General features: G+C 39.6%; 2 protein-coding genes across 2 annotated transcripts; one reads left to right on the top strand and one right to left on the bottom strand.

Annotated features, from left to right (window-relative positions):
• Window positions 1–1,854: 1,854 nt before the first annotated feature.
• On the top strand, window positions 1,855–3,884 carry LRRC10 (leucine rich repeat containing 10). The gene has a single exon (XM_025882662.2). The coding sequence runs from the start codon at window positions 1,944–1,946 to the stop codon at window positions 2,781–2,783; it is 840 nt and encodes a 279-aa protein (XP_025738447.1). The 5' UTR covers window positions 1,855–1,943; the 3' UTR covers window positions 2,784–3,884.
• Window positions 3,885–6,870: 2,986 nt separating this feature from the next.
• CCT2 (chaperonin containing TCP1 subunit 2) lies at window positions 6,871–24,067 on the bottom strand. The gene is made up of 16 exons (XM_025883234.2): window positions 23,914–24,067; window positions 23,083–23,157; window positions 22,914–22,979; window positions 22,191–22,302; window positions 21,785–21,861; window positions 21,554–21,666; window positions 20,363–20,565; window positions 18,576–18,676; window positions 18,246–18,373; window positions 16,289–16,392; window positions 12,797–12,916; window positions 12,287–12,415; window positions 11,985–12,088; window positions 11,595–11,694; window positions 10,518–10,659; window positions 6,871–7,152 (listed from the first exon to the last, which is right to left on the bottom strand). The coding sequence occupies exons 1-16, from the start codon at window positions 23,914–23,916 to the stop codon at window positions 7,122–7,124; spliced, it is 1,608 nt and encodes a 535-aa protein (XP_025739019.1). The 5' UTR covers window positions 23,917–24,067; the 3' UTR covers window positions 6,871–7,121.
• Between the last annotated feature and the right edge of the window lie 1,262 nt (window positions 24,068–25,329).

Here is a 25,329-nt window from a genome sequence, read left to right on the forward strand (position 1 = left end):
TGAGAGGAATGTGGTTATTCAGTTATTACAGTACAAATCAACAAAGCAAAGAGAAGGCTCAAGATAATAGCCTCTGACAGTCAAAGCGTAGAAAGTCCAAGGACGTTCAGTCTTCAGTTGTGACTGAGAAGAAAGGTGGGTAGTGGCCCTGCATCATCAGAGAGCTCTGAAATAGCCATTCTCGTGGAATGCTCTTCTCCTGCTCTGCTTAGGCTGTTAGGAGCAATTGAACAGTAAAGGCACTGGAGGAAGGTGAAGAGTATGCCAAGCCTCCCCTCAAACCCCGGCACTCTATCCATATAGCAGGCAGGCTGATAGATTGTCTCTTTTGGAATAGGTTTAAAATGTAGGTCTATAGTTTAAAAAAGAAAAAACAGTCAGACAGCACAAGAGGGTACTTGCAGAAAGATGGAAAGGTCAGGATTCCTATCACCCCCAAACCTTCAGGCAGATTCCCCAGAGATAATCACTGTTAGGTCTCAGCTATCTTTTTATGCATACACAAGAATATATGCATATTTTTTCACAGATGGGCTCATAAAAAACTTCTGAAACGTGCCTCCCCCCCCTTCATTTATCTTATCTTTGCGTATCAGTATACATAGACTTACCTCCTTATTTTTATCAAATGCTCTATTCACTAAGATAATGTAATAGATACACTCCCTGATCTGGATGGCTTAACAAAAGTGAGGTTTATTTCTCATTTATCTAAATCCAACTGGTGGTGGGGAATGTGTGTGTAGGGAGGCAGGGAAGTGTTCTGATCCTAGCACTTATTCAGGGATCCAGGATAACCAAGGCCCTGCCAACTTCAACATGTGACTTCTACACGGTGGCTTCTAAGGTCACCCTTGGTGTTGATATCCAGCAAGCAGATGGGGAAAAAGAGTGCGCAGGAAGGCAAGGTTTTATATGAGCCAGGCCTAGAAGAGACACGTATCACTTCTGCCCACATTCCACTAGCCAGAATTAGACTCTCTGCCCGAGCCCAGTAGTAGGCCCTGTCCTGGCTGGATAGCTGCTTCCTATGACTGGACACTGTGGAGGAAAAGCACAAACCTTAGGTTGGCAATTAACTGTTCGCTGCCACAGATGCATCCTCATTTATTTAAGCTTCAGGAGGCCGGCTTTTCTCCTCTTTCCTGCTTTTCTACTTGTCTTTTGTCAAAGGCAAATTGTAAACTATGGAAAACTATTAGAAGGATAGGTACACTGGTTCAGATGCAGTGGGGGTAGGGAGGAACACTATCAAGGAAAAGCCTTTAAAAAGATGCATATCTTTGACCCAAGAACACATCTAAAGGACCTGTCCTAGGGAAATTAGTGGATGACTGCTCACACTGCAAGTATGAGGATGATTGTAAGCCAGGTAGGTGCCCGACATTACAGACCTGTATGCACTTACGATGCCTCCATGTAATGGAATACAGGTGGTTATGCAAACACAAAACTATGTGCATAGGTTATGCCAAAAGACTCCTAAACAGTGTTAAGGAAATTTTTAAAAATAAATTGGTTACTTGTGGCAAAAAGGCTAGAGGACATACATTAAAATGTTTACAGTATTTATCCCTGGTAAGAGGACTATTTTCTTCTGTTACACATTTATATAAGGTCTGAATGTTTTATCATTAGAAAAAACAGTGAAGCTATTTTCAGCTTGAAACAAACAAACAAAAAATGTAGATAAAGGCAACCGGAGCTTAGGTGACTGAAAGCAAGTCTGTGAATCAGACCTGGCCTCCCAGACCCTGTCACCCGACACTCAAGTGGCTATCGTGAGCACTTTTCTCTGTCGAAGTGACTGGCTTTTGTCAGGCCGATCCCAGGTTATGACGGGAGAGGAGAATGGGCCTCCGGGCAGTCCGCAGCAGCCCCCGCCCCGGGGCGCTCCATTGGCGAGTCAGTGGGCCGGGACTCACTGTGCCTCCGGCCTCGGCATGGGGAACGCCATCAGGGCCCTGGTGGCCTTCGTCCCCACCGACTGCTGCCAGAGCTACGTAGTCAGAGACCTCCGGGAGATGCCAACGGACAAGATGGTGGACCTGAGTGGGAAGCGGCTCCACCGCTTCCCCGCGCACGTGTGCTCCTTCCAGGAGCTGGTCAAGCTCTACCTGAGTGACAACCACCTCAACAGCCTGCCTCCTGAGCTGGAGCAGCTCCAGAATCTGCAGATCTTGGCCCTGGATTTCAACAACTTCAAGGCTCTGCCTCAGGTGGTGTGTACTTTGAAACAGCTCTGCATCCTCTACCTGGGTAACAACAAACTTTGCGACCTCCCCAGTGAGCTGAGCCTGCTCCAGAATCTCCGGACCCTGTGGGTGGAGGCCAACTGCCTCACCCAGCTGCCAGATGTGGTCTGTGAGCTGAGGCTCCTTAAGACGCTGCACGCCGGCTCCAACGCCCTGCGTCTCCTGCCAGGCCAGCTCCAGCGCCTCCGGGAGCTGCGGACCATCTGGCTCTCAGGCAACCTGCTGACTGACTTCCCTGCTGTGCTGCTGCACATGCCCTTCCTGGAGGTGATCGATGTGGACAGGAACAGCATCCGTTACTTCCCCAGCCTGGCCCACCTGTCAAGTCTGAAGCTGGTCATCTATGACCATAATCCTTGCAGGAATGCACCCAAGGTGGCCAAAGGTGTGCGCCGTGTGGGAAGATGGGCAGAGGAGACGCCAGAGCCCGACCCCAGGAAAGCCAGACGCTATGCCTTGACCCAGGAGGAAAGCCAGGATGGAGAGGCACCTGCTCTGCCTTCTCTACTTCTTCCTCCCAACTCCTGAAAAGCTTCAGCTGTCAGTCAAGGCCAAGGACACAACCCCAGTGTCTTCTGGACACCTCTCCTTTAGAGTGCAAAGGATTGCTCTGGGATATGTGGGGTGCCTCTGCCAGTGGGGGCTGATCAAGTGAGAAGAAATGCCTCAACCACACCAAGAAGAAAAAATTTCTGGCCAACATCTCTCCCAAAGCGAAGCTGTGTGCTCTGGGTAGCATGAGGACTTCTTTGCAAGAAAATCAGCTTCTCCAAACAGCTATTTTGAAACACTGAAGAGTAAGAAGGGCCAGGACATTTTGTCCTTCTCCACTCTCCAGAAGTGGCTGGTCAAGATGCTCATGAACTCCTCAATTAGGGTATTTACTAAAGAATTCGCCTGGCTCCAGCCCTTTGCAGGATATATTGTGTTACTATGAATGACCATAAGTGATATGAAAATACTATTAATTCGGGCCGCTTATAAAAGACATTTTTACCTCCTCAGTCAGACTCACAATTCTGTGCTGTTGCAAAGGCTCAAGATGAAGCTTCTTCCCTCCAGCTCAGTGCATGCTGTGAGAAGACCCGATGGAAAATGCCTCCTGGTGGAGTCCGGCTGCCACTTTACACTTGACAGAGGTTCATGCTGACTTAGCTGGTTTTCCCTAGAGGGTATGACCCAAGATCTGCTCTCAACTGCTTCCTGTTACCACAATGCTAGAAGTCATCTAGAAAGTAGAACCCCTTGTTGGCAATGTGGTCTTATTAAAATCAAGCCCAGTTGTAATCCTGTCTGCCTCTGCAGAGTCCCTGTTTATTCACATTAACGAAGCAGAGCTGAACTGAATCCCTTTCTATTGAGGGAAACATTTCCAGAGCCGTTATTAGGATAAAGGCAGTAGGTGAAAAATGTTTATTTGAACCAAGCATCTGGAAATCTGAGTTGCAGGTTGTGGTATACATAGGACGCTTCTGCCTCTAGCAGCAGCTTCTCAGCCTTTGCTCTGATTTCTGTTGATTTTTGTAGACAGGGTCTTTTGATGGTCAGTGTATAGCTTAGATATTTTGGCCGTTTTTTAAAATGTAAATTGTGACCTTTTCTTCTACACATAAATACATCAACCTCAAAGATACTGCTGTCAGTGGGTGATTTAATATAATATAGTCCTTTATGTTTTTGAACCCTTCCAGCATGGACACAAAGTGTCCTCTTTACTAAAACTTTGTGTTTAGCTTTTGAAAAGTTACTTTTGCCATAAAAGCAACTTTACCCAGCAATGTTTGGTTCTAAAATGACATTGCACAGACTATTTTCAAGTGTTTTCCTACTATAAATATTTCTTGCTAAACCAGAGGAAGAAAATGTTTCATATCACAATCTCTTCCTATTGCTACCTCCCAGTCTGTAGAATATTTGCAACCGATTAGACTGCCAACAGATCCCCTTTAATCATTCAATATAATAGGCTGTCAAATATTTAACTCCTTTAGTAACCAGTCCAGATTTCCACTAGGCAACTAGATCTACAGTTTATTTTCTCATGTCTGACTAAAACGAAACTATATACTCAGTAGATGCTAGAAACGTTATGCCAACAGAACTGCCTTCTGAACTGTCTACAGCCAGCCTTATAGATGGCTCTGATTTCTTTTGACCCTGTCTTCCTCCTCCTAAGATTAATGGGCCCACCTTTTCCACCCCTGTAGGCTACAGCCATAAAACAGAGTGATGCCAACTGACCTGTACAGAGTTCTCGTCTAAAGAGCTAACTGGTCTGAATCAAATGTCAAATTATAAACATTTGGCACTTAGTCCAGTGGTTTTCTTCTAAAATAACATACAACAAACATTTCTCAAACAATATGGTTAAGGGTTCACCACTGCTCCTGCTACCCAAAAATGTTTTCACTACAGGATTTCAATCAATTTTATAAAGCATGTAAATGCATATTAACATTTCTGTAACCCTCCGATGTTTTCTTGAAATTCTGGCATAATTAGAAAGTTAAAAAGGGGAAAATGAAGCACCAAATATAACTTTTTACTCGTAATTTTAAAAGCCCTGAAACCCAAAATGTTATGCATCAGAGAAAAATCTTTTTTAAGAGTACGTGAGTGCACACATGGGGTGGGAGGGGCAGAAGGAGAGCCAATCCTAAGGACCTATTACTAGACAATATTGGGGGTGTGGGGGATCAAGATAGTACTGAGACAGCCAGATAGGAGTGTTAGGAGAAGTCACCACCCATGAGGCTAGATGAACAGTGAACAGCAATGTTACCCTAATCCAGAAAGAGCTAAAAGGCATGAAGAAAGGGGCTACCAGTGAAACTGTAGTTGATAGGTCTCACAGGGATGCAGCTATTTCCAGAGACAAAGAGCAAAAGCCGGAAGAAAATATCAATTCCCTAACCCCATATCTTGCCAGTGCCTCCTGAGTTAAACCACAGGAAGTGGTGAGGCAGTCAGCAAGGAAAGTGGGTGGGCCCATGGCCTCCAAGCAGGCAAAGAATGGATCCTGGCTTGAAGACAGTAAAAGGAGAATAAAGAGTACACATACTACCCTTCAAAGAAAAACCGAAGGCTACTTAGAATAGATTTAAAAATCCTAAGCACTTAAGACAATTTTTCATGTCCTTACTATTAACATACATTCCAAATCTCTATTTCCATGTCACAAAAGTTTTGTGAAAAACTCACTGCTTACGTATTTACTGTTTCTGAGTTATAAGAAACTCCATCCTAAAACTGTTATAGGAATAGCAGGGCCTAGGTTGGTGTTTAAGTTCTGACTGAAAAGACATTAAAATTTGTGAACCTGAGCTAGTCTAGGTCTATGACAACAATGTAAGGTCTTCAAAAATATGAATTCAAAGAGGAAAAGAGGCATGGGTGTATTTTTGGATATAACAATGAAGCTCCCATGTTCCTACCTCTTTTTAGATTAATACTTAACAGGTGTATTCTTTTTAAGACCTCTGGAGAAAACATGCCCAAGTATCCTTTTAAGATCTTACTCCAGGCTATCTAGTACTCTCAGATGTTTAAACCCACTTCTACTGAAACCTCTGTAGGTTTTCTTGGTCATGATATGCTCACCTGTTCCACCCGAGGTATGGAGATGAAAACAGATGTTACGATGTGATAAAGTACTTAAAAAAAAATCAGTACAATTCTCTTTGATAAATCTCAGGAAAAGCTTCTCCTTTATGTGAATGTTGGAGGACATACACTAGGACCACAAAAAAAACACAAGTTTTCCCAATTTTAATAGCTTCTACAAAAGTAAGATTAAAATGTTTAGACAAACTTTTTAGACAAAACCAAAACAGACTGGGGGCGCTTGGCCAGCTCAGTCGGTAGAGCATGTGGCTCGATCTCAGGGTCATGGGTTCAAGCCCCACGTGGAGCCTACTTTAGAAAAACAAACACAATAAAACAGGTTGTTTTATCAGCATTTCTTTGAAAACCCTTTTGCTCCTCTATGGGAATAAAATGTCTCTCCATTAAGGTAGCAGAGATACCCTGTAAAAACTCAACCTACTGCTAGACTTTCACTTCTGCCATACATTGAGGCATTAATAACCTCCACATCTAAATTCACCTTTAAACCATTAACTCAGTACATACCTATCCCTATTCCCACTCTTTCTAGAATCCATTTGCCAAAAACAAAAAATCCTGACTGATCAACAATCAACAATGCCTAAATCTCACCACATCCATCTTTTTTTAAGATATTACCCATTAAAGCATCAAAGGTGCTTGAGAAACAACTTGTAACAAATGACTTTTAAAACAGGACTCTTTCAAACTTGAAGTAACAGAAACCACGATCATTTTGCCCTATGTAAGAGACAGTACTTAGACAACACAAAATTAAACTGAGTACTAAACTTTAAGATACTTTCACTAAATAAAATTAAACAGCTAATAAAGGTTACATATGATTACAAACCAAGAGATTAACCTATGTTTATGTTTATCACATCTGACTTGGACTTGACAAGATTATTTCATAAATGTGTACGGTCAATCATCAGTTAAAGTATAATCATTTGCTCCCATTAGATTAAAAAAAAGTACAAACCACCACTAAGACAGATAAGAACAATTAATTGTTCAAATTTTTATTTTGATGCAGTATGAGAAATGAACTTTTAAATCAACTAAATTTTATGGATAATGAAACAGCAAATAAATTAGACCCATGTTAAAATAGGTCAGTTAAATGTCCAAACTTAAGGATATAAGAGCCACAGATAAACTTCTCGATTCCACAGTCTTCTTTAAAAGGTCAAAGTCTTTCAAACACAACTTTGCTATGAACTAACTGGTCCAGAGCTCAACAGCACATGGGAATGTTTAGCAGGGGTGGTGATCGGGGACACGTTTCCTGCAAGTATTACAAAACAAACACTTAAGAAAACGCAATTGTAAAATTGAAAAGCATGACTATAACCAAGGGTTTATATTAAATACAAACACAGCTGAAATCCTAATTTTATCAAAACCATTATAACCAATTCCTTATAACAAGGATGTTTCTACCTCATTACTAACATCCCTCATTATTATTGTATTAGTAAGAAGACAGTACAAAATCTGTGGAATGTGAAGACCCGTAGGTATTTAGCAATTCTCAACTTCTCATCCAAACAACCTATTTAACAAATAACATATTCTCAAAAAAAAGGTTAATTCAGGTTTTCAACTAATGTGTGAGGGCATTTTACTAACTCAAAGACAAAGACAGTTTACTCGTAACCAGAATTTGTAAAATGATAAGGCTTTGGGGCCTCTAGATGAAAATCTCTGGATCATTATTCTAAATAATGAAAATGAATGCCAGCAGATAGGCTACTGATAGGGTCAGGTAACTCACCAAAGTATGTAAACAGTGCCTTTCAATACATCTTAGATGTTAAACTTTTATTCTCTGGTGAGAAAATAATGAATCTCTCAAGAAGGAGGCAGGGCAGGGCACTAGAGAATTTTTTTACTTAATGCCTATGTAAGCACTGCTTCTAGAGTAGAGCAATCATTCTAGAGAAGCAGAAAAAGTATAAAAACAGAGCCAAAGAGTACAGCATACTGGGGCAATATAAAAAATATAAAGAAAGATCTTCCAACCCTGGAAGCTTATGGGAGTATGATTAAGAATGCTGAAAGATATCAATACAGAAAAATTTCTCCAGCAGGTGTCATGGGGCAACTAATCTGGAAAACGAGTCCCCTGGAGATTAAGTATAAAAAAAATCCCAAGGTTGAGGTAAACACAAATAATTACTCATGTTTCTTTACTACAAATTACTGAGTATGTCTACTAAATTTAATAGACACTTAAACCACTAAAACAGTGGTATCAGATCAAATGAGATATTTTAGTGTATTTCAAATGTGGTTGAGGGTGCCAAGTCACTGCAAAGATTTCTGAGGGTGGGTGTAGTTATGTGACCTTGCCGTCAAGCCAGAAAACTTTACAGACCTGTTTCCTTTTGCTATCATTCTGCTTAAAAAGACAGGAGAAAACAGAACCACACTCAACCATCTTTGCTGGCACAGCTTCCAAGAAACTTTCTCTCAACTCCTCCTTCCCTCACCAAGGCTCCATTCCAAAATAGGACCATTCCTCATTACCCTACCCTAACCAGTACCAGAGAAAGAGAATCTTCAGATTTTTCAGCCCAGTCCCCCTTCCACTACACCACAGATTTAAATACCACTCCCCTTTTCTCTCCACATCCAAATCACTATTTTCTCCTCTTTCCTTCTTCCAATAATAAGAGGATGACAGCTGCCATTTACGGAAGCAAGCCGCTGAAGGGGTGCAACAGGGTTCCACACAAAGAGATTCCTCATAACAGAGTCCACTTGAGGTGCAATCTCCTGACAGTGCTCCTCCTTCCCTCCTGTTCCCAGGGACGAACTCCCTGTGGTCCCCATGCTCCATCTAAAACCAAGCCCTTCTCTCGTTCTCTCATTCCTCCTAACAGCTACTCAGTGGGCTGCTCCCTCTACTGCATCCATCACCCCGCTAGCAGATCACTCCCACGTACAGCACTGACTCTTCACAGCAGAGACCCAGGTCCTCTAGCTCCCATCCCACTTCCCCGCTTCCATTCACAAGAGACTCCCTGAGAAAGCAGTCTATATACACTTCCGTCGAGTCTTCCTTTCCTGGCTCTGTCAAACCTACTTGAGATTTTTGTCCCCTCTACTCCACAAAACTGCTTGTCAAGAATACCAACGGCCTCTGTTGCTAAATCTAATCTTTAAGGTCAATTTTCAGTTTTCATCTTACTGGACCAATGTATTTTATCACTGTGGCAGTTGATCATTCCCCATCCCTAAACACTTTCGTTTAGCTTCTGAGGAAAACCCCATCCCTAGTTTTCCTCCTACCTCAGTGGCACCCAGGCCCCAACCTTCAAAATTTTGTATTATGGAAAATTTCAAATGTACAGAAAAGCAGAGATTAATATAAAGAATCCCCATGTATCCACCACCCAGTTAATAATTACCCTTTACCTATACTTCATGTTCCTTTTTAGTGTCCTCTGCCAGTTGCTCTGAATCTTTCCAAACTTATTACTGGAATTCTCAAGTGACCAGTGCCTAAAACCCCTTCCTTCCTTTAAGCTACATTCCCTCTCTTGGGGACACCACTGGTCTCATGGCTTTAAATACCACATGCAGGCTGACAACTCCTAAACTTACAATTACAGCTCAAGCTTCTCTACTTCAGCTTCAATTACCCAACTGCTTCCTCAATGGAAAGCTCAAATGCCAAAGTTTGACCACCCCACCGTCCTTATCCAAAGTCTTCTGCATCTGAGATAAGAAAAACTCAGTTATCCCAACAGAAACCTCAGCTTATCCTTCATTCCCTTTCCTCTCACACCTTATATCCAAACCATCATCAAATTCTGCTGGCTCTACCTTCAAAACCTTTTACCTACCCCTTCTCACCACCCTTCCCTCTGTCTCCTGGTGCAAGCAATCATCGTCTCCCATCTACCTGAACCACCACCGTAACAGGCAAAATTAACGTTTTAGTAACTACTAATAAGAACAATTAAAATTATTAACTGAATCTTCAAAAGTTAAGATTTTCTGGCTGCTTAACTATTTTTTGTGTGAATGAGTTTCTGTAAGAATTTGACATCTTAGAAAAACTGATGAGGGGCCCCTGGGTGGCACAGCTGGATAAGCATCTGACTCCTGGTTTCAGCTCAGGTCATGATCTCAGGGTTGTGAGATCGAGCCCCACAAAGGACTCCGAGCTCAGCCAGGAGTCTGCTAGAGTTTCTCTTTCCCTCTCCCCTGCCCCTCCCTGCACTCGCGCTCTCTAAAACATATAAATCTTTAAAACAAACAAAACAAAAACTGCTGAAATAGGAACACGTAAGGAACTCTGCACATTATGAGCTTAAGATAATCTATATGAAAAACTGTACAGGACAGAAAATGACTGGAGCAAACTCAGCCTGGTGAAAAGACATTCGTTCTTAACACTACAGCCCTCGCCCCCATATAATCTGGTTCTTCATGGACCCTTCAATCCTGAGAGCTCCCCTGTGTCACCCATACCTCTCTCCCTCTAAGCTTTTCTGATTTAAAGAGTTGTGACTACATATTTTAAATAATGTGCATAATACTTTTTAGCTAAGCAGAAATGCCTTTTTCTATCAACTACAATGACCAAATACACATTTATCTATTTGTTGCTTCCTAAAAAATGTTTAAGTGCTACAATACCTTGGTGCTGCTTTGATAATGTTGTCCACACGTAGAATCACCTCTGCTGCTTCAGCTGCACTCAAAAGAACTTGTCGCTTTACTTGGAAACTTTCTGTTATACCCAGTACTGCCATATCTCCAATGGTACCTTCCTTCATATCTAAAAAGAGAGTATTTACTAAATAAGCAACAATAGTTTTAACTAAATTATCAAAATATCTCTAATGACTTACAAAGTTATAAATCCTGTTATAAAAAATGAGATTACAAGACTCAACTACTCAATTTAGTTAGAGCATTCTCATCAGCCTAATACTCAAGGAAAGCCTTTTAAGAAAATTAAAAGGTCAACTACTGATCATCTGTACTAATGAAGGACAATTAGCTCAGGTAATGGAAAATTTACACAGAACACTCAATCACCTATCTTTATTACATATATAAATGCGTGTCTATATACGTGTACATATATATATATATGTAAAATTACTGCGGAAAATGTGCTTATCACTAATCACCATGGATTCTTAAGAACTGAAAGAATTCAAAAGTCATCTACTTTTCCTCTTGTGAGAATCATACTTCACCTGACAGATCATTATTCATTAGCTCTCTCTTCTCCAGTAACAGGATTATCTACCCTTTATGACTATTCCTGTAATGTCTTGGACAGTTCATTGGGAAATCTTTCAATTTGAATTAAATTTGCCCTTTTGGCTACTTTTATCTATGTAAAGACCTGCACTCAAGAATGCCTCAGAGTAAGTTTCCTGTGAGAGTAGGATTGAATATTTATTATAAGAAATTTAATAAGGTTTATACTTATTTCAGGATATTAGTACTATTTATATATTTAAATCCTACAGTCAACACATAATAAACTAATTACAAGTCTTCTAACTAGTTTTATACCCCTTATGGAAGAACAGTTCTGACAGTGTTGAGAATATGAAGTTAAACATTCTCCTAGGACATATAATGGCTGCAGAGGCAAGCACCACAGAAATCTTCTCTATGGTTATCCTAAGAATTCATCTTAAAAAAAGAGAGAATTTGGTAAAGAGTTACTCTTAATTACTACAGTCATTTTCTTACCCAGTCCAGCAGTTGTAATGCCTTCACTATGGGCAGCTCGGAGCTGTGCCACCAGATCCGCACTGTCATAGCCTGCATTATCAGCTATGATAGTTGGCAACTATAAAGTGAAAAAAACAAATGGTTTAACTATTCTACAATAAGAAGTTGACTTAGTCCTAACTAGGACAGCTTTTTTAAAATTATACATTTAGAAACAATTAAAATTGTTCCTTTTAATTACTGCTCAAAAAAAAGATAAGCTCCAGAATCAAATTTAAGTGGTGTGAACCAGTTCTTTATCTTAAAAGCCAAAAATTAGCAAACGTGTCCAAGAGAGAAAAATGTATTCGTTTAAAAAACCATCAATACTCACAAAATGTGTAAGTTCAGATGTCTTTATCAACTTACCATTCTCAGGGCTTTAGCATAAGACTCCATTGCAACAGCTTCTTTGCCTGGTGTTCTACTGGCAAGCTGTGTCACAGCATGAGCCATCAGCATCTCAGAACAACCTGCAGGTGAAAATGAAATTCCAATAAAATCCAACGTTTAGTTATCTCCAACACACTGACTTACTGATTTCCCTCCAGACACATAAAGCATTTTAAAATTAAGTGCAAACGCATTATATACAAACTTTCTAGAAATCATTAAGGCCAAACCATTACTATACTTTAATAAAACATGTTTAATATTTTTAAAACGCTTACCTCCTCCATAAACTGTTCTAGAATCCTTCACAGTTTGGGCAAGAACACAAAGAGCATCATGCAAAGATCTTTCTGCTTCATCTAAAATTTGTTGAGTGGCACCACGAAGAACAATGGTACAAGCTTCACCTAAAGTTAAAAAATAATATTCTTAGGTCAGTGAATACAAAAAGTAAGAGTTTGCCTTCTATTATTTATGTAGACAGTGGTTATGATTATTATTTGGTTTTAAAAGCTAACATGTCCTCTGCTGTTATACGTTCTTTTTGATAATTATCCATGTTCACAATAGTTCTAAGTTATCGAAGAAACAATCATGTTGAATACATACTGTTCACATCAGCAAGGTTAACGTGAGTTTAACCTCAAAGGAGACTGAAATAAACATGCATCCTATGCTTCTCACTAATTAAGACACATCATACTCTAATAAATAGAGTATTTCTTTTAACTTCAACAGAGCCTATCAAAGATTTAGGAACCTAAATCAGGATCTACATAATCACTCACCAAGGGCCACCCCAGAAAAGTGGATGAGTTTATCTTCTCCAATCATGACTTCCTCAATTAGCTTGCAACTTCCGAGCTTCACTAGTTCTGGGTGGTCAAAGGTAGAAGCAATTTCACCACCTATGAATATAAACATATGTTAATTAAATGCACATGTTTAAAATTTGTTTCCTAACAAGAACTAATGAACAGACATTTTTTAAGTTGACTGCTTACTTATATGCCAAGCCCTCTTTGAAGCACTTCATATAAACTAATCTTTACAATAACCTTCATGAGAGATGCTCTGTTATTATCTGATATAAAACTAATAAAACTGAAGTAAAGAGATACTTAAGAGTTTCTTCCAAGGTTACATAGCTCAAGCAAATAATACGGTGAAGCTGGGATTCAAATCCACGTAGTCTGTCTTTAATGTGCACCCTGTATAATACTATTCCCCAAAGGTTATTTTTTTTTCCCCGAAGGTTAAATTGGGACTTTACCATTTACTTTTAAGTCTGAATTTAAACTCAGATTCTCTTTTGAATCTAGTCTACAAGACCAGTAGCCTTATGATCCAACTTCCCAAAACATGAAAGTATTTGACTAGTTCTGTTATGTTTACAGATGACATTAGAAACTGCTTACAGGACACCTGATACCTGCTAATCATCATGATAACTGAAATCTCAGAATGCCCCTATAAGGCCCAGAAAAAGGGGAAATGTATACTGAGAATTTCCCAGAGCAAACTGAATGAGATATCAAAAAAGTAAATTATTTTGGGGCGCCTGGGTGGCTTAGTTGGTTAAGCATCCAACTCTTGGTTTTGGCTCATATCTCAGGGTCCTGAGACCCAGTGGTGCAGGCTCGCACTCAGCGTGGAGTCGGCTTGTCCCTCTCCCTCCCCCTCTGCTGCTCCCCTCCCATGCACTCTCTCAAATAAATAAAATAGTTTAAAACAAAAAGCAAGTTTATTTTTATATCTTATTCCTATTCCTATTTTCCCTACATCTCCCATGGTGTAAGCTGAAAGATTCAGCCATTTCCTTCCCTGGTTCTTTTTTTTTTTTTTTTTTTTAAAGATTTTATTTATTTATTTGAGAGAGAGAGAATGAGAGATAGAAAGCACAAGAGGAAAGAGGGTCAGAGGGAGAAACAGACTCCCTGCTGAGCAGGAAGCCCGATGTGGGACTCGATCCCGGGACTCCAGGATCATGACCTGAGCCGAAGGCAGTCGCTTAACCAACTGAGCCACCCAGGCGCCCTCCTTCCCTGGTTAATTGTAAAACTTCGGTTTCTATTTTAAAATCCTTTTCTCTAGTTCTTTACTCTCTTTTAATAAAGTAGATTCCCTCCACCATCATCAACCAACCCCTCTTTTCCTACTCCTTACTGTTAAGTCTGAATAATTGATACTTTATTTTACAAAAAAATCTATTAGAACTCTGGTCTTTCCAACTCTACTCATTTATGATTATCTATTTAGCTAACTTTTTGACTTTTGATTGGCCTGAGCCTGAGACTGCTGTGTGTTCTAGGTGTGAGACACAACAGATATTTGGGACACCCCATACCCCCAAAATGAGACTAACTTGGCTTACGAGAATTTCGTTTATCCTAAATTCACTCACTTACCTACATTTGCTGACAAAATATTTCTATAGACATTTACAAGTACCAACTTCACGCATCCTGACACCACATAAGCTAAGGATGGGAGGCACAACAGGGCCAACTTTGCCGTGGGTTGTGCATGGTGCAATCAATATTCTTCTGAGTATATGTGGCAATTTCATGTATCAAGTCCTTAAGATATCAACTTATCCCATGAATGTGCTATCATTCACATTTATTTCTTATGTCATTATCTTTAATTTTATTGCCTTAAAGGAGGAATTACACCATAAATTTTATCACCTTAAGCATCAAGTATGTATGGCTCTTAAAGAACTTTAATTAAAGCAAGTAAACCCACGTCAAAGTAATTAATGAAAGAAAAATCTCTCTTTTTAGGTCAGAAGACCATGCTTCTCAAAATATTAAAAATGGATTAAGAAGTTATTCTGAGATGAAACCAATTATACCCTTACAATAATTAGTACACTTTTATTTTTAATACTCATGGCACTTGAAAACTGAATTCAACATTCCTAGTGGCTTTGTATCTCGAACCCCTCTCTGTAATTCTCATTTCAAGATCTCAAACCAACTTTCCAACCCATTCATTCATTTTCAAGGGCCTGAAAATTAGAGTAAGGGCTGCAAAACTTAGTTTTTCAACAGCTACTTAACAGTTACTTTAAAAACTATTACGGCTACTTAACAGTTACTTTAAAAACTATTACGGGGGGAAAAAAAACTATTGCTACAACAAAGTCAACAAGTTGCAACGCTATGTCATTTTGACGGAGACATTATCTTACTTATAAACATTTCTATTCCACACAACTGGGATTATGAAACTCATACCTCTGTTGAGGGGTATTATAGTATACTAACTTTTCATTATTCATTGCTGGATTGTTTCACATTTATTTCAACATTACTTCCACAATTTTTTTAAAAAGATAAATTTATTTGACAGTGGGGGCGGGGCACAAGCACACAAGAAGGAGTGGCAGGCAAAGGGAGAAGAAGCAGGCTTCCCGCAGAGCAGGGAGCCCGATGCGGGGCTCGATCCCAGGACCCTGGGATCATGACCTGAGCCGAAGGCAGACGCTTAACCAACTGAGCCACCCAGGTGACCCATTACCTCCACAAATTTAAAAAAATTAACAAACACAATGTTTAAAAGCACTTGACCCACTCTCTGACATACAATTAAATGTTCACTAAAGGTTACTATTGTAACCATCACAAAGGACGAAAAGCGAAAGGACGCAAAGCGATCGACTACTAAGCACTAGAAGTAAATGAATAAACTAGATAAAACTCAGTCTTTTTTTTAAATTTTTTTGTTATGTTAATCACCATACATTACATCATTAGTTCTTGATAAAACTCAGTCTTTTTTTAAGCTTTAGTTTCTTTAGAGGAGGAGTAGATTACTGGTTCTGTGGGTTTGTGAGAAAAGATCTAGTATCTTTAAAACAATGTAACAAAGATGGGGCTCCTAGGTGCCTCAGTCCTTGAGCGGCTGCCTTCGGCTGCCTTCGGCTCAGGTCATGATCCCAGGGTCCTGGGATCAAGCCCCGCACTGGGCTCCCTGCTTGGTGGGAAGCCTGCTTCTCCCTCCCCCACCCCCCATGCTTGTGTTCCTGCTCTCACTAGCTATCAAATAAATAAATAAAATCTCTAACAAAACAAAACAAAACATCTATAACCTATGGCAAACATGGCAGATAATTCGGTATATAAGGATGTCAAAAAACTGTAAATCAGATTTCAGAATATTTATATTCTAAGCCCCTTAAGAGTACTTCTTTGCACTCTCAAAAGTTACATTTACTAACATTCAATAAATCCAAGAGTGATTAGTGTTAGAAATTAATGCCTTTTTTCCCATACCTGTGACAAGAGCTAGGCGTTCCACACCTGCAAAATCTGCGTGTTCAATTGCCATAACACCAGCAGCACCAAAGAGCTGTTCAGGATAATTATAAATTAACTGCCTATAAATAAGATAAAAATGTTAAAAACTGCTATTTCACAAGCCTAAAATACATGAGACTAAAAAACATGGAACCATTTTTACCTTACCAATAAAGAAATACAAATTAGAAATACCATATACAAGAATTCATAAATTACACAACTTAGTGCATCCATGCTAGCACTGCAAACAAGTTTTTTATATTGCTATTGATAGGATGAACTGGACCATAACTCTGAAAAGCAATGTAGCAGAAATGCATCAAAAACCATATCAATGTTCAAATGCTTTAATTCCACTCCCGAGGCTCTACAGCAAGAAAATGAATTCAGATATTAGAAATCTTTAATGAAGGTAGGTATAAAAATTTTTAGAGAACAGCAAAACCTGCCAATATCCTCAATGTCCACTACAAGTGTGTTTGTGTACATCACAATTTACCAATTATAAAAACTGTAATGTTAAGTAAAAATTTATATTGTTAGGTTAAAAAAAAGGCAAGATACAAAAGTTTATAGCATGTGTTCACAGCTAAGTGAAAAACAAACTTGAACACCACACACATACACAAGTTGACTTAATGAAAGAATGAATTTCAGGAACGTTAGACCTCAGATTCTGTTCCTTTATACTTTTTTATTTTCCAAAATGAGATGTTATTTTTTTAATAGGAGTAAGAAGGACAGGTTTAAGTTTGGAACTTAAAAAAAGGCCAAAAAATTTTTTTCATTAGGTGTAAGGGACCCCTGCGTGGGCTCAGTCAGTTTAGTTTCCAACTCTGGATTTCGGCTCAGGTTATGATCTCCCGGTCGTAGGATTGAGCCCCACATCAGGCTCTGCCCTGGGCATGCAGCCTGCTTAGGATTCTCTTTGCCCCTCCCCGCAAATATTTGATTTTTCATCAAATATTAACTGTCAAAATTAACCACTGCCATTTCATTGCTAGAAATGTGCTGTTCCTCTTGGTATTTTCACCATTTAAAAAAATCTAAGAGATCTAAGCAGAGGTAAAATTAGACACAAAGGCCCTGAGGTGGGAATGAGCAAACAGTTCAAAGCAGTGGGTTCAAGCCCCCGATCCTGGAGGGGAATAGAGGACTTCTTGCCAGAAACTCTAGCCTGGGCTTCTGGGGCAAAGGGGGACATGGTGAGTATTAAGACTCTTCCACTGCCCACTCTAGACGCTGCTCTGAGCTGGCACACACTACCACTGGATCCTAAATACTTGACCCTATAATATCAGGGTAGAAGCTGGCCAGAGAGCCATGGAAGAAAGCTGTGAGCCCAGAGTGCCTGCCACCTGAACACTGATTCCATGTTATGCTGACTCAGGCCACTGGAGTGGATATAGTCATGACTTTTTATAGAGCCTTTTCTAGCTTTACTGAAAAAAATTTTCCATTGCCTTTGAAAAAAATCCATAAACACCTTAGATACTAAAAATTAAGAAAGAAAATGTGGGAAAAGTTTACACATACTTCTTCATACAGATTAAAGCCCTAAAACTCTATTACTTTTCATTTCTTCATTCTTATTTTATTCCTTTGCTATTAACTTTCTGCTACTTCAAAGTCCCATCATTTAATATAAAACTGAAGCTCTCCACCAAATATATTGATTGCCCAAAATTAAGATGCAACTGCCAGATCAGAAAACTATTATTGTTAATATGAAAAAGTTTATTAGTCAAGTAAATTAACATAAAACATCACCAAAAGGGTGATACATATGCTTTGCTGTAACATTCTATTTGGAAAAAACACCAGTTCCTAAGTAACAAGTCACTAATTCAATATGAAGTATTTGCATACATCTTTGTAGATATAAATCATTAGATTATTACAAATATTGTTAGCAAAACCACATACAGACCTGTTGATAAAGCAATTTATCCCATGCTTAAGAATACGTTCAACTTTCTCCTTCATTTTTTCCTTTTCGGCATGTTCTATTTCGGCAACCTTTGCTGTAGAATCAACTCTTACCCTAGAACCAAATATCTAAGACAAAGGAAAGCATAAAAATAGTAACACTTTCATTGCTCCTGAGTTGCACAGCATAAATATTTTTATGTAAATACACTAAAATTACATATTTGAATACATCTATTATGTATTCTAGGTTTTTTTAGTGCAAGTGATTCCCAGCCTGAATTTATAAAGCAGCTAACAATTAGAATTCTAAGAAATGTAGTTAACATACCTTTATCTTGTCTGTATCCATACCAGTATTTGCAATGAGAATTTTAGCATTTTCAATTCGCTTCGGTTGATTTACTCCAATTTTTTTATCCAACAGAAAGCCTACAACACATTGAGTATTTTAGTAAATACTTAAAAAGCTGTATTGATAAATCTTTATGTCTGCTTTATCAAATTACTTTTTCAAAGAACATGCATTTAAGTCCAACTCACCAAGTTCCTAGAACCTATAAAGCATTTCACTAAAGCAAGTGATCATAAAGTCAATTTAGCAGGTGGAAATCTAAGGACACAGCACAAACCTTAAGAATAAACACAGTATTTTGAAACTTCTGTTTCACATATATACAAAATATGCAGGTGTGGATTGTAATATAAAGCTAGTAAGTCCACTTTCATTAGCTTAAGACCAACGCAAGAGAAAAACTGTGAAGATTCAGGAAAACGAGGTACCGCTAGAGATTACTGAACTTTTTAAAGAACTGAGGCTGGTGATAAAATGAAAAAAACAAAAAAACAAAAAAAACAAAAAACCATGTACAATGGAGTCAAACAAACCTAACCCCAACCATGCTCATGCTGCTTACCGGCTATGTGTGCAACCTTGGACAAATTAACCTTAGCTATTCATCTGTAAAACAAGAGTTAACCACAGTGCTAGTTTCTAGCCTGTGGGCCTGAAATTTGGAACTCTCTCTCCAGGCTTCTTTTAGATGTGTAACTTTTACCTTTTTAAGACATTATCATCTTGGGTTTTCTGCTCTATTCAGATAAACGTAATTCTCAATCACTAGTTCAACATCATGAGGAATAAAAGAGATTTTAAGTAAAATTCCTATTAGAATGCTTGCACAGAACATTCAAGAATGGTAGCTATCCTTGTTTTCATTACCTTTCCCTACCACTAGGCCCTATTAGAAATGCTACACAGCCCTTGCATACCAAATCAACAAAGAATATTTTTAGAATTGTTACTCCTTTGAAATAGAGAGAAATGGGGCGCCTGGGTGGCTGAGTCGGTTAAGCGTCTGCCTCTGGCTCAGATCATAATCCCAGGGTCCTGGGATGGAGCCCTACATTGGGCTCCCTGCTCAGCGGGGGGAGTCTGCTTCTCCTTCTCCCTCTGCCCCTCCCCCCCCGCTTGTGCTCTCTCTTCTCTCTTTTCTCTCAAATAAATAAAATCCTTAAAGAAAAATGGAGAGAAATGACATACAGCAAAACCTGGAATACGAATCACTGGTAAAACACACCCTTGTTCCTGTTTCTCCTCTATAACAGAACGTTTACACATTCCACTCCATAAGCCATTTTGTAAGTACAATATAAAGATGTTTTGAAAATTCATACTCTAAGAACAAAATACATTATTACTAAGGAAAGAGCAGTTGCTAAGACTTATTTACTACTTTTTAAGAACACCAAGAACTATAACCTTAATACCCACCAATTAAATGATACACAAACTCTTCCTGGAAAAAGTGCCATTTGAGAATAGCTGACTTTTACTAAAACTACAATTTCTCTTTATTAGAGACTGCAAGAACTTCAAGGTATAAAGTAAAACCTAGAGATTATCAAAGAAATGCTGGGACGGTGTGAAATGAAGCACACAGTAAGTATAATAAATGGATCAAAAAGACAAAAATGGTTGCAATGATTTCTATTCTTAAATACAAATTTTCTGCCCTTGTAAAGTGTTACCAGTCCTGACTAGCTAAAATCCAGATTCACTATTTAGCCCTCAACGTCTGATCAAAGCTTGTTTTCCCACATTCAACATATTCCTACCTTCGTCTAAATAGGAATCTGCCAGACTTCCTCCTAGCTTCTTGATGACGTGAATTGCCTCCAGATTACCAGAGCCTTTCAGTCTGAGAACAGCTTCTACAGCTAACTGAGTAAAATGGTCTTTGTGATGAGTAAGAAGTTTTGAGGATAATGTTGTTCCCGCAATGTTCATTAAATCTTGACGGAATTTAACTTCGTCAGAACTAAAAAAAACAAAAAACAAAAACACTCATGCCTGTTTTTAAAATGCTTCTTCAAAGGTATCAATCCTATTTTTCTTCTCAAAATTTATCCAAATACTTATCAATAGATAATTTCACCCGTCAGGGCTCTAAGCCATAGCAGAAGAAAGTTCACAGTAACCACGAAATGCAAAATTAAAGGATACTATTTTCCCCACCATTTGGCAAAATACCAAAAGAAACACAACAAAATACCAAATGCTTCAAGAACCTGGATAAACAGGTACTGCTATACAGATATTAAGAGTGAAAATTAATGAAGGTTTTCTAGAGGATTACTTGTAAATAAAAAGGCCTTAAAATACATATGCATTTGGACCCAGCAATTATCCCTCTTCAAACATTTTTTTGGGTTTGTCACAACTACTATTATAAATCTAAAACTTATCAAAACAGATCTCCAACTACAGATAGATAAATTACACTACTATTAAGTTATTGCAGAAAATTGGACGCCTGGGTGGCTCAGTTGTTTGGGCGACTGCCTTCGGCTCAGGTCATGATCCTGGAGTCCCGGGATCGAGTCCCGCATCGGGCTCCCTGCTCAGCAGGGAGTCTGCTTCTCCCTCTCACTCCCCCCCTCTCATGCTCTCTCTCTCTCTCAATAATAAAAATCTTAAAGAAAAAAAAATTATTGCAGAAAATTAAAACTAAAATTATACTATTGCAGAAAATACAGACACCCAAAAATATGCTTTTTAATCAACTAAGTTAGAATGATTACATAATGATTCTATTTGTTTTGTTTTTCTTGATTTTTACATGCAAAAAACTGGAAACCCAAACTACATCTCGAGTGTAATGTGGGGATCTGTTTTGTTATCGGGGCAGGATGAGGCAGTAGGGTCATGTTTGTGTATACTTTTCACTGTTTTCCAGACTTCCTGCATTGAGCCTATTTTGAAAAGAATGTTAAATGTTTCAAACAGTATTATTTTGGTATACCAACCCATGATCAACTGCAGAATTCAACAGAGCCTGTCTTGCCGCCTTTGTGGCTTCTCTCCAACCCGCAATGATGGTCTGTGGGTGAATCTTTTTTGCAATCAAAGATTCTGCTTCCTATTAATAAATAGTGGAAAACATTCTTACATAGAAAACACACAGAAAGGACCTGACTACTTCTGATACAAGAGCAAAAAAAAAATAAATGAGGTTAAAATTGCTCAAATACTTTTACCCTTAGTAATTCTGCTGCTAAGACAGTAACAGAAGTAGTGCCATCGCCAACTTCATCATCTTGAACCCTTGACATATCTAGAAATAAGAAGCTAGTTAGTAACTCATTTGTATTTGATATAAATGCATTCTAAATTACTTCTCCGTTAGCTTACCTAATTCTCCAAACATACCCACAACAAACCTGAATCTCACTTATCTAGGTTTCCTCACCTGACAAACTCTTTGGAACTTCCTTCTCAGTCTGAAACGTTTTATTATTAATAATTGCGTGGCACTCCAGAAGTTTATATTTTAATAATGATAGTAATTGAAAAGGGGACATCAATTAATTGAAAGTAGTCAACAAAGCCTATTTAAAAATGTGTTTCAAAATGTTAATGAAACCTTATCATTTTCAGACTCACCAACTAAAACTTTAGCTGCTGGATTGTCCACACCGATGTTTTTTAGAATAGTTGCACCATCATTGGTTACCATAAGAGAGGCATCTCGTCCACTGCTTAACAGAATTTTATCCTAAAAGGAACATACTTGATTCAAGATATAAATACATCTGAAGAATGCATGGGTCAATCTGTACTCTCATTTACTGCTAATGTGTAAATACTCTGGATGGCAATTTGGCAGTATCCATTCAGTTTTTTTTTTTTTTTTTTAATGCATACACTCCATACGCAAACCCTGGTGTCTGCCCCTAAAAACACTAGAACAGGGAGACATTAACAAAGTTGTTTCAGCACTGTAATAGCGAAAACAATGAATAAATACAAAATATAAATATCTACACTGAAAGAGATTTTAAGACACAACCTACAGAAAAAGTACATACAAATACCTATTATAAAACAAAAAATATATAACACATAATACATAATATGCACATAAATCTACATAAAAACAAGTACCCGGAAAACTTACATCCAAATAGAACTATGGTTGTCACAGAGGACTTTAGCTGTAGGAGTACTGTTTTGATTTTTCAGAAGGAGATCATATCCATGTCTTATGTATACAAGAGTTAACTTTCAAAGTTTAAAAAGCATCCCCCCAAAAGTGAGCTATTAACTAGATTTCCAAAAATGGCTCTAAAGCAGAATCAAAACATAAGGATTCCTTGCTTTTCTTACCATGCCCTTAGGTCCTAACGTGCTCTTTACCAAGTCTCCAATAGCGATGGCACCAATAAAAGAAGACTGGAGTAAAAAACCAAAGATTGAAAGTAAAAATCAATTTTACAGTCTTAAAATTCCTAAAATTACAACTGGATCTTTAAAAGTATGGGAGAACAAGGCTCACCAGCCGAGCAGTCTCTGCTCTCTCTTCATCAGCTCCAGCCTTGAAGATGTTAACAGGTGCGAGGGAAAGGGACGCCTAAAAGGGAAAATCAACAGTTTGGGACACCAATATTAACACGTATACATAGATGCGTTCCACCAGAAATACATGCACATATTTAAGAGAAAATTAATTTACAGCATAGCCTACTTTTTCAAACAAACGACGATCTCCGTCATTGGAGCGGTCATTTACTTAGGGGGAGTGAGGGACTTATACAACCTGTTTAAGCAAGGAGTTTACCTTTGGGGTCTACAAGTGCTCTACGAGTAAAAATTATACACCAAAAAGAATGACTGTTAAATATGGCAAGACTTAAGATGACTTTAAGGATAAAGCAGGCAGGGGCTGCAGGCCACTCGTGGAGGCCGCTCGCGCAACAACCGCCAGGCGGACGAGGCAACGCGGCCGACTCGCCTCCATCTTCACCCTCCAGCCCTTCCAGCCCGGCTGCCCCAGGCTCCGCCCCGAGAGGGAGGGCGGGGCCTGTAGCACCCACCCGCCGGGGCACTAGAAATTTCTTCGCTCGGGTTGACCCCCGGGCCTCGCGTTCCGCGACTATGGAGAGTCAGCACAAAACGCTGGCATGGAGGACCACACCTCCCCGTTAGGTATGGAGGGCTTCGCCGGCGGGCCCGGCGCAAGCCAAACGCCTAGGCCCGCGCCATGTGCTGCGGTCCCCGGGGACAGACATGAGGAGCCCCCGGTCACGGGAGAGCAGAAGAGGTAGCGGGCGGGAGGGCGCGGCGGGACGAGGCAGGGTTTGGGCAGGGCCAGTGGGGCCAGGCTCACCATGGTTCCGAGGAGTTCGGCACACACGCTAATCCCTCAGCTCACACCGGGTACCAGAGGGAAGAGCAGCCGGAAATGACGGCACACGCTCTCCTGCAGGGGGCGGAGCCCCGGCGGGCGCGCAGCTCCGGCCTGGCACCGCCCTCTGGGGAAGGGAGGGTGTGCCGGTTTTGAGTGAAAGACCGCGGTCAGAAAAGCAGCGCGTCACGCTGGGGGGCGGGGCTTTGGCTCGCGCTCCGCCCCCTGCGGCACCACCCGCTCGGGACCGGGGAGGGGAGGATCTGACGTATTGGGTGGAGCCGGGCCGAATGGGAGTAGAACCCCCCACGAACAAAAGGGACGCCGCCACGCGGAGTTGCCATAGCAACGGAGTTCCAGCTCGCGTGTTTAATTTTCCTTAAATTTAATCTTTAAAAAAAATTGCCTTAAAGTATACTAATAACGAAACAACTCACCAACCTCACCACTTCTTTCCCCGGAAGCAAGCACATTCAGCTTTTTCAGTTTGTGGAGCTTTTGGGGATATCATTATCTTACTGAATATTTTTATTGCTATTTTAATTTTAAACGTTATTTATTGAGTTACGAGGAACAGTTACATTCCTTTCATTGAATTTTATTTTTTTTAAAAAGATTTATTTATTTGACAGAGAGACACAGTTGAGAGAGGGAACACAAGCAGGGGGAGTGGGAGAGGGAGAAGCAGGTTCTCCGCGGAGCAGGGAGCCCAAATGCGGGGCTCGATCCCAGGACCCTGGGATCATGACCTGAGCTGAAGGCAGACGCTTAACGACTGAGCCACCCAGGCGTCCCCTTTTCATTGAATTTTAAAAAGCTGTTTTTAATTGGACGTTGACTGTCTAGGACAAAGTCTTGTGAACTCTGATGGAGACATTTACTTTATCTTTGCCCTGCTTGCTCATTTTTCATGTCTCACATTTCACTCGTTCTTTTCCCCTCCACTAGTAGAGATGACTAATACACTTTTACATAATGTGTTAGTAGAGACCAAGATTGATTCCAAATATTTGTTTATAAAAACAAAATTTTCTACTTAACTCTAAGTTGACCGCCTAGGACGGTTACAGTAAAAGGTGCTTTTAAAAAGCCTATTAGTTTTCTGTCATCTACTGATACCCTTTTCTTCCTCTGAGTAATTGATCACTTAGCAAGTGCTTGGACTTACTGGCAATTGTTATTAACATTGGTAGATGTTTTCAATTTTTAACTGTTTTTACCCTTCAGATATTACTTTAAGAGGGTTAGTTTACGTCAGGGGTTTATAAACTATGGGGAGGGAACCAAATCCAACCTCCCACCTATTTTTTTATGGCTAGAGAGTTAAGAATGTGTTTTACATTTTTAAATGATTGAGGCAAAAAAAAAAAGACGACTATTTCGTGATACATTAAAATT

Source organism: Callorhinus ursinus, unplaced genomic scaffold (assembly GCF_003265705.2).
Source record: "Callorhinus ursinus isolate GAN/ISIS: 27379988/994484 unplaced genomic scaffold, GSC_fseal_2.0 scaffold14, whole genome shotgun sequence".
Classification (NCBI taxonomy): Eukaryota; Metazoa; Chordata; class Mammalia; order Carnivora; family Otariidae; genus Callorhinus; species Callorhinus ursinus.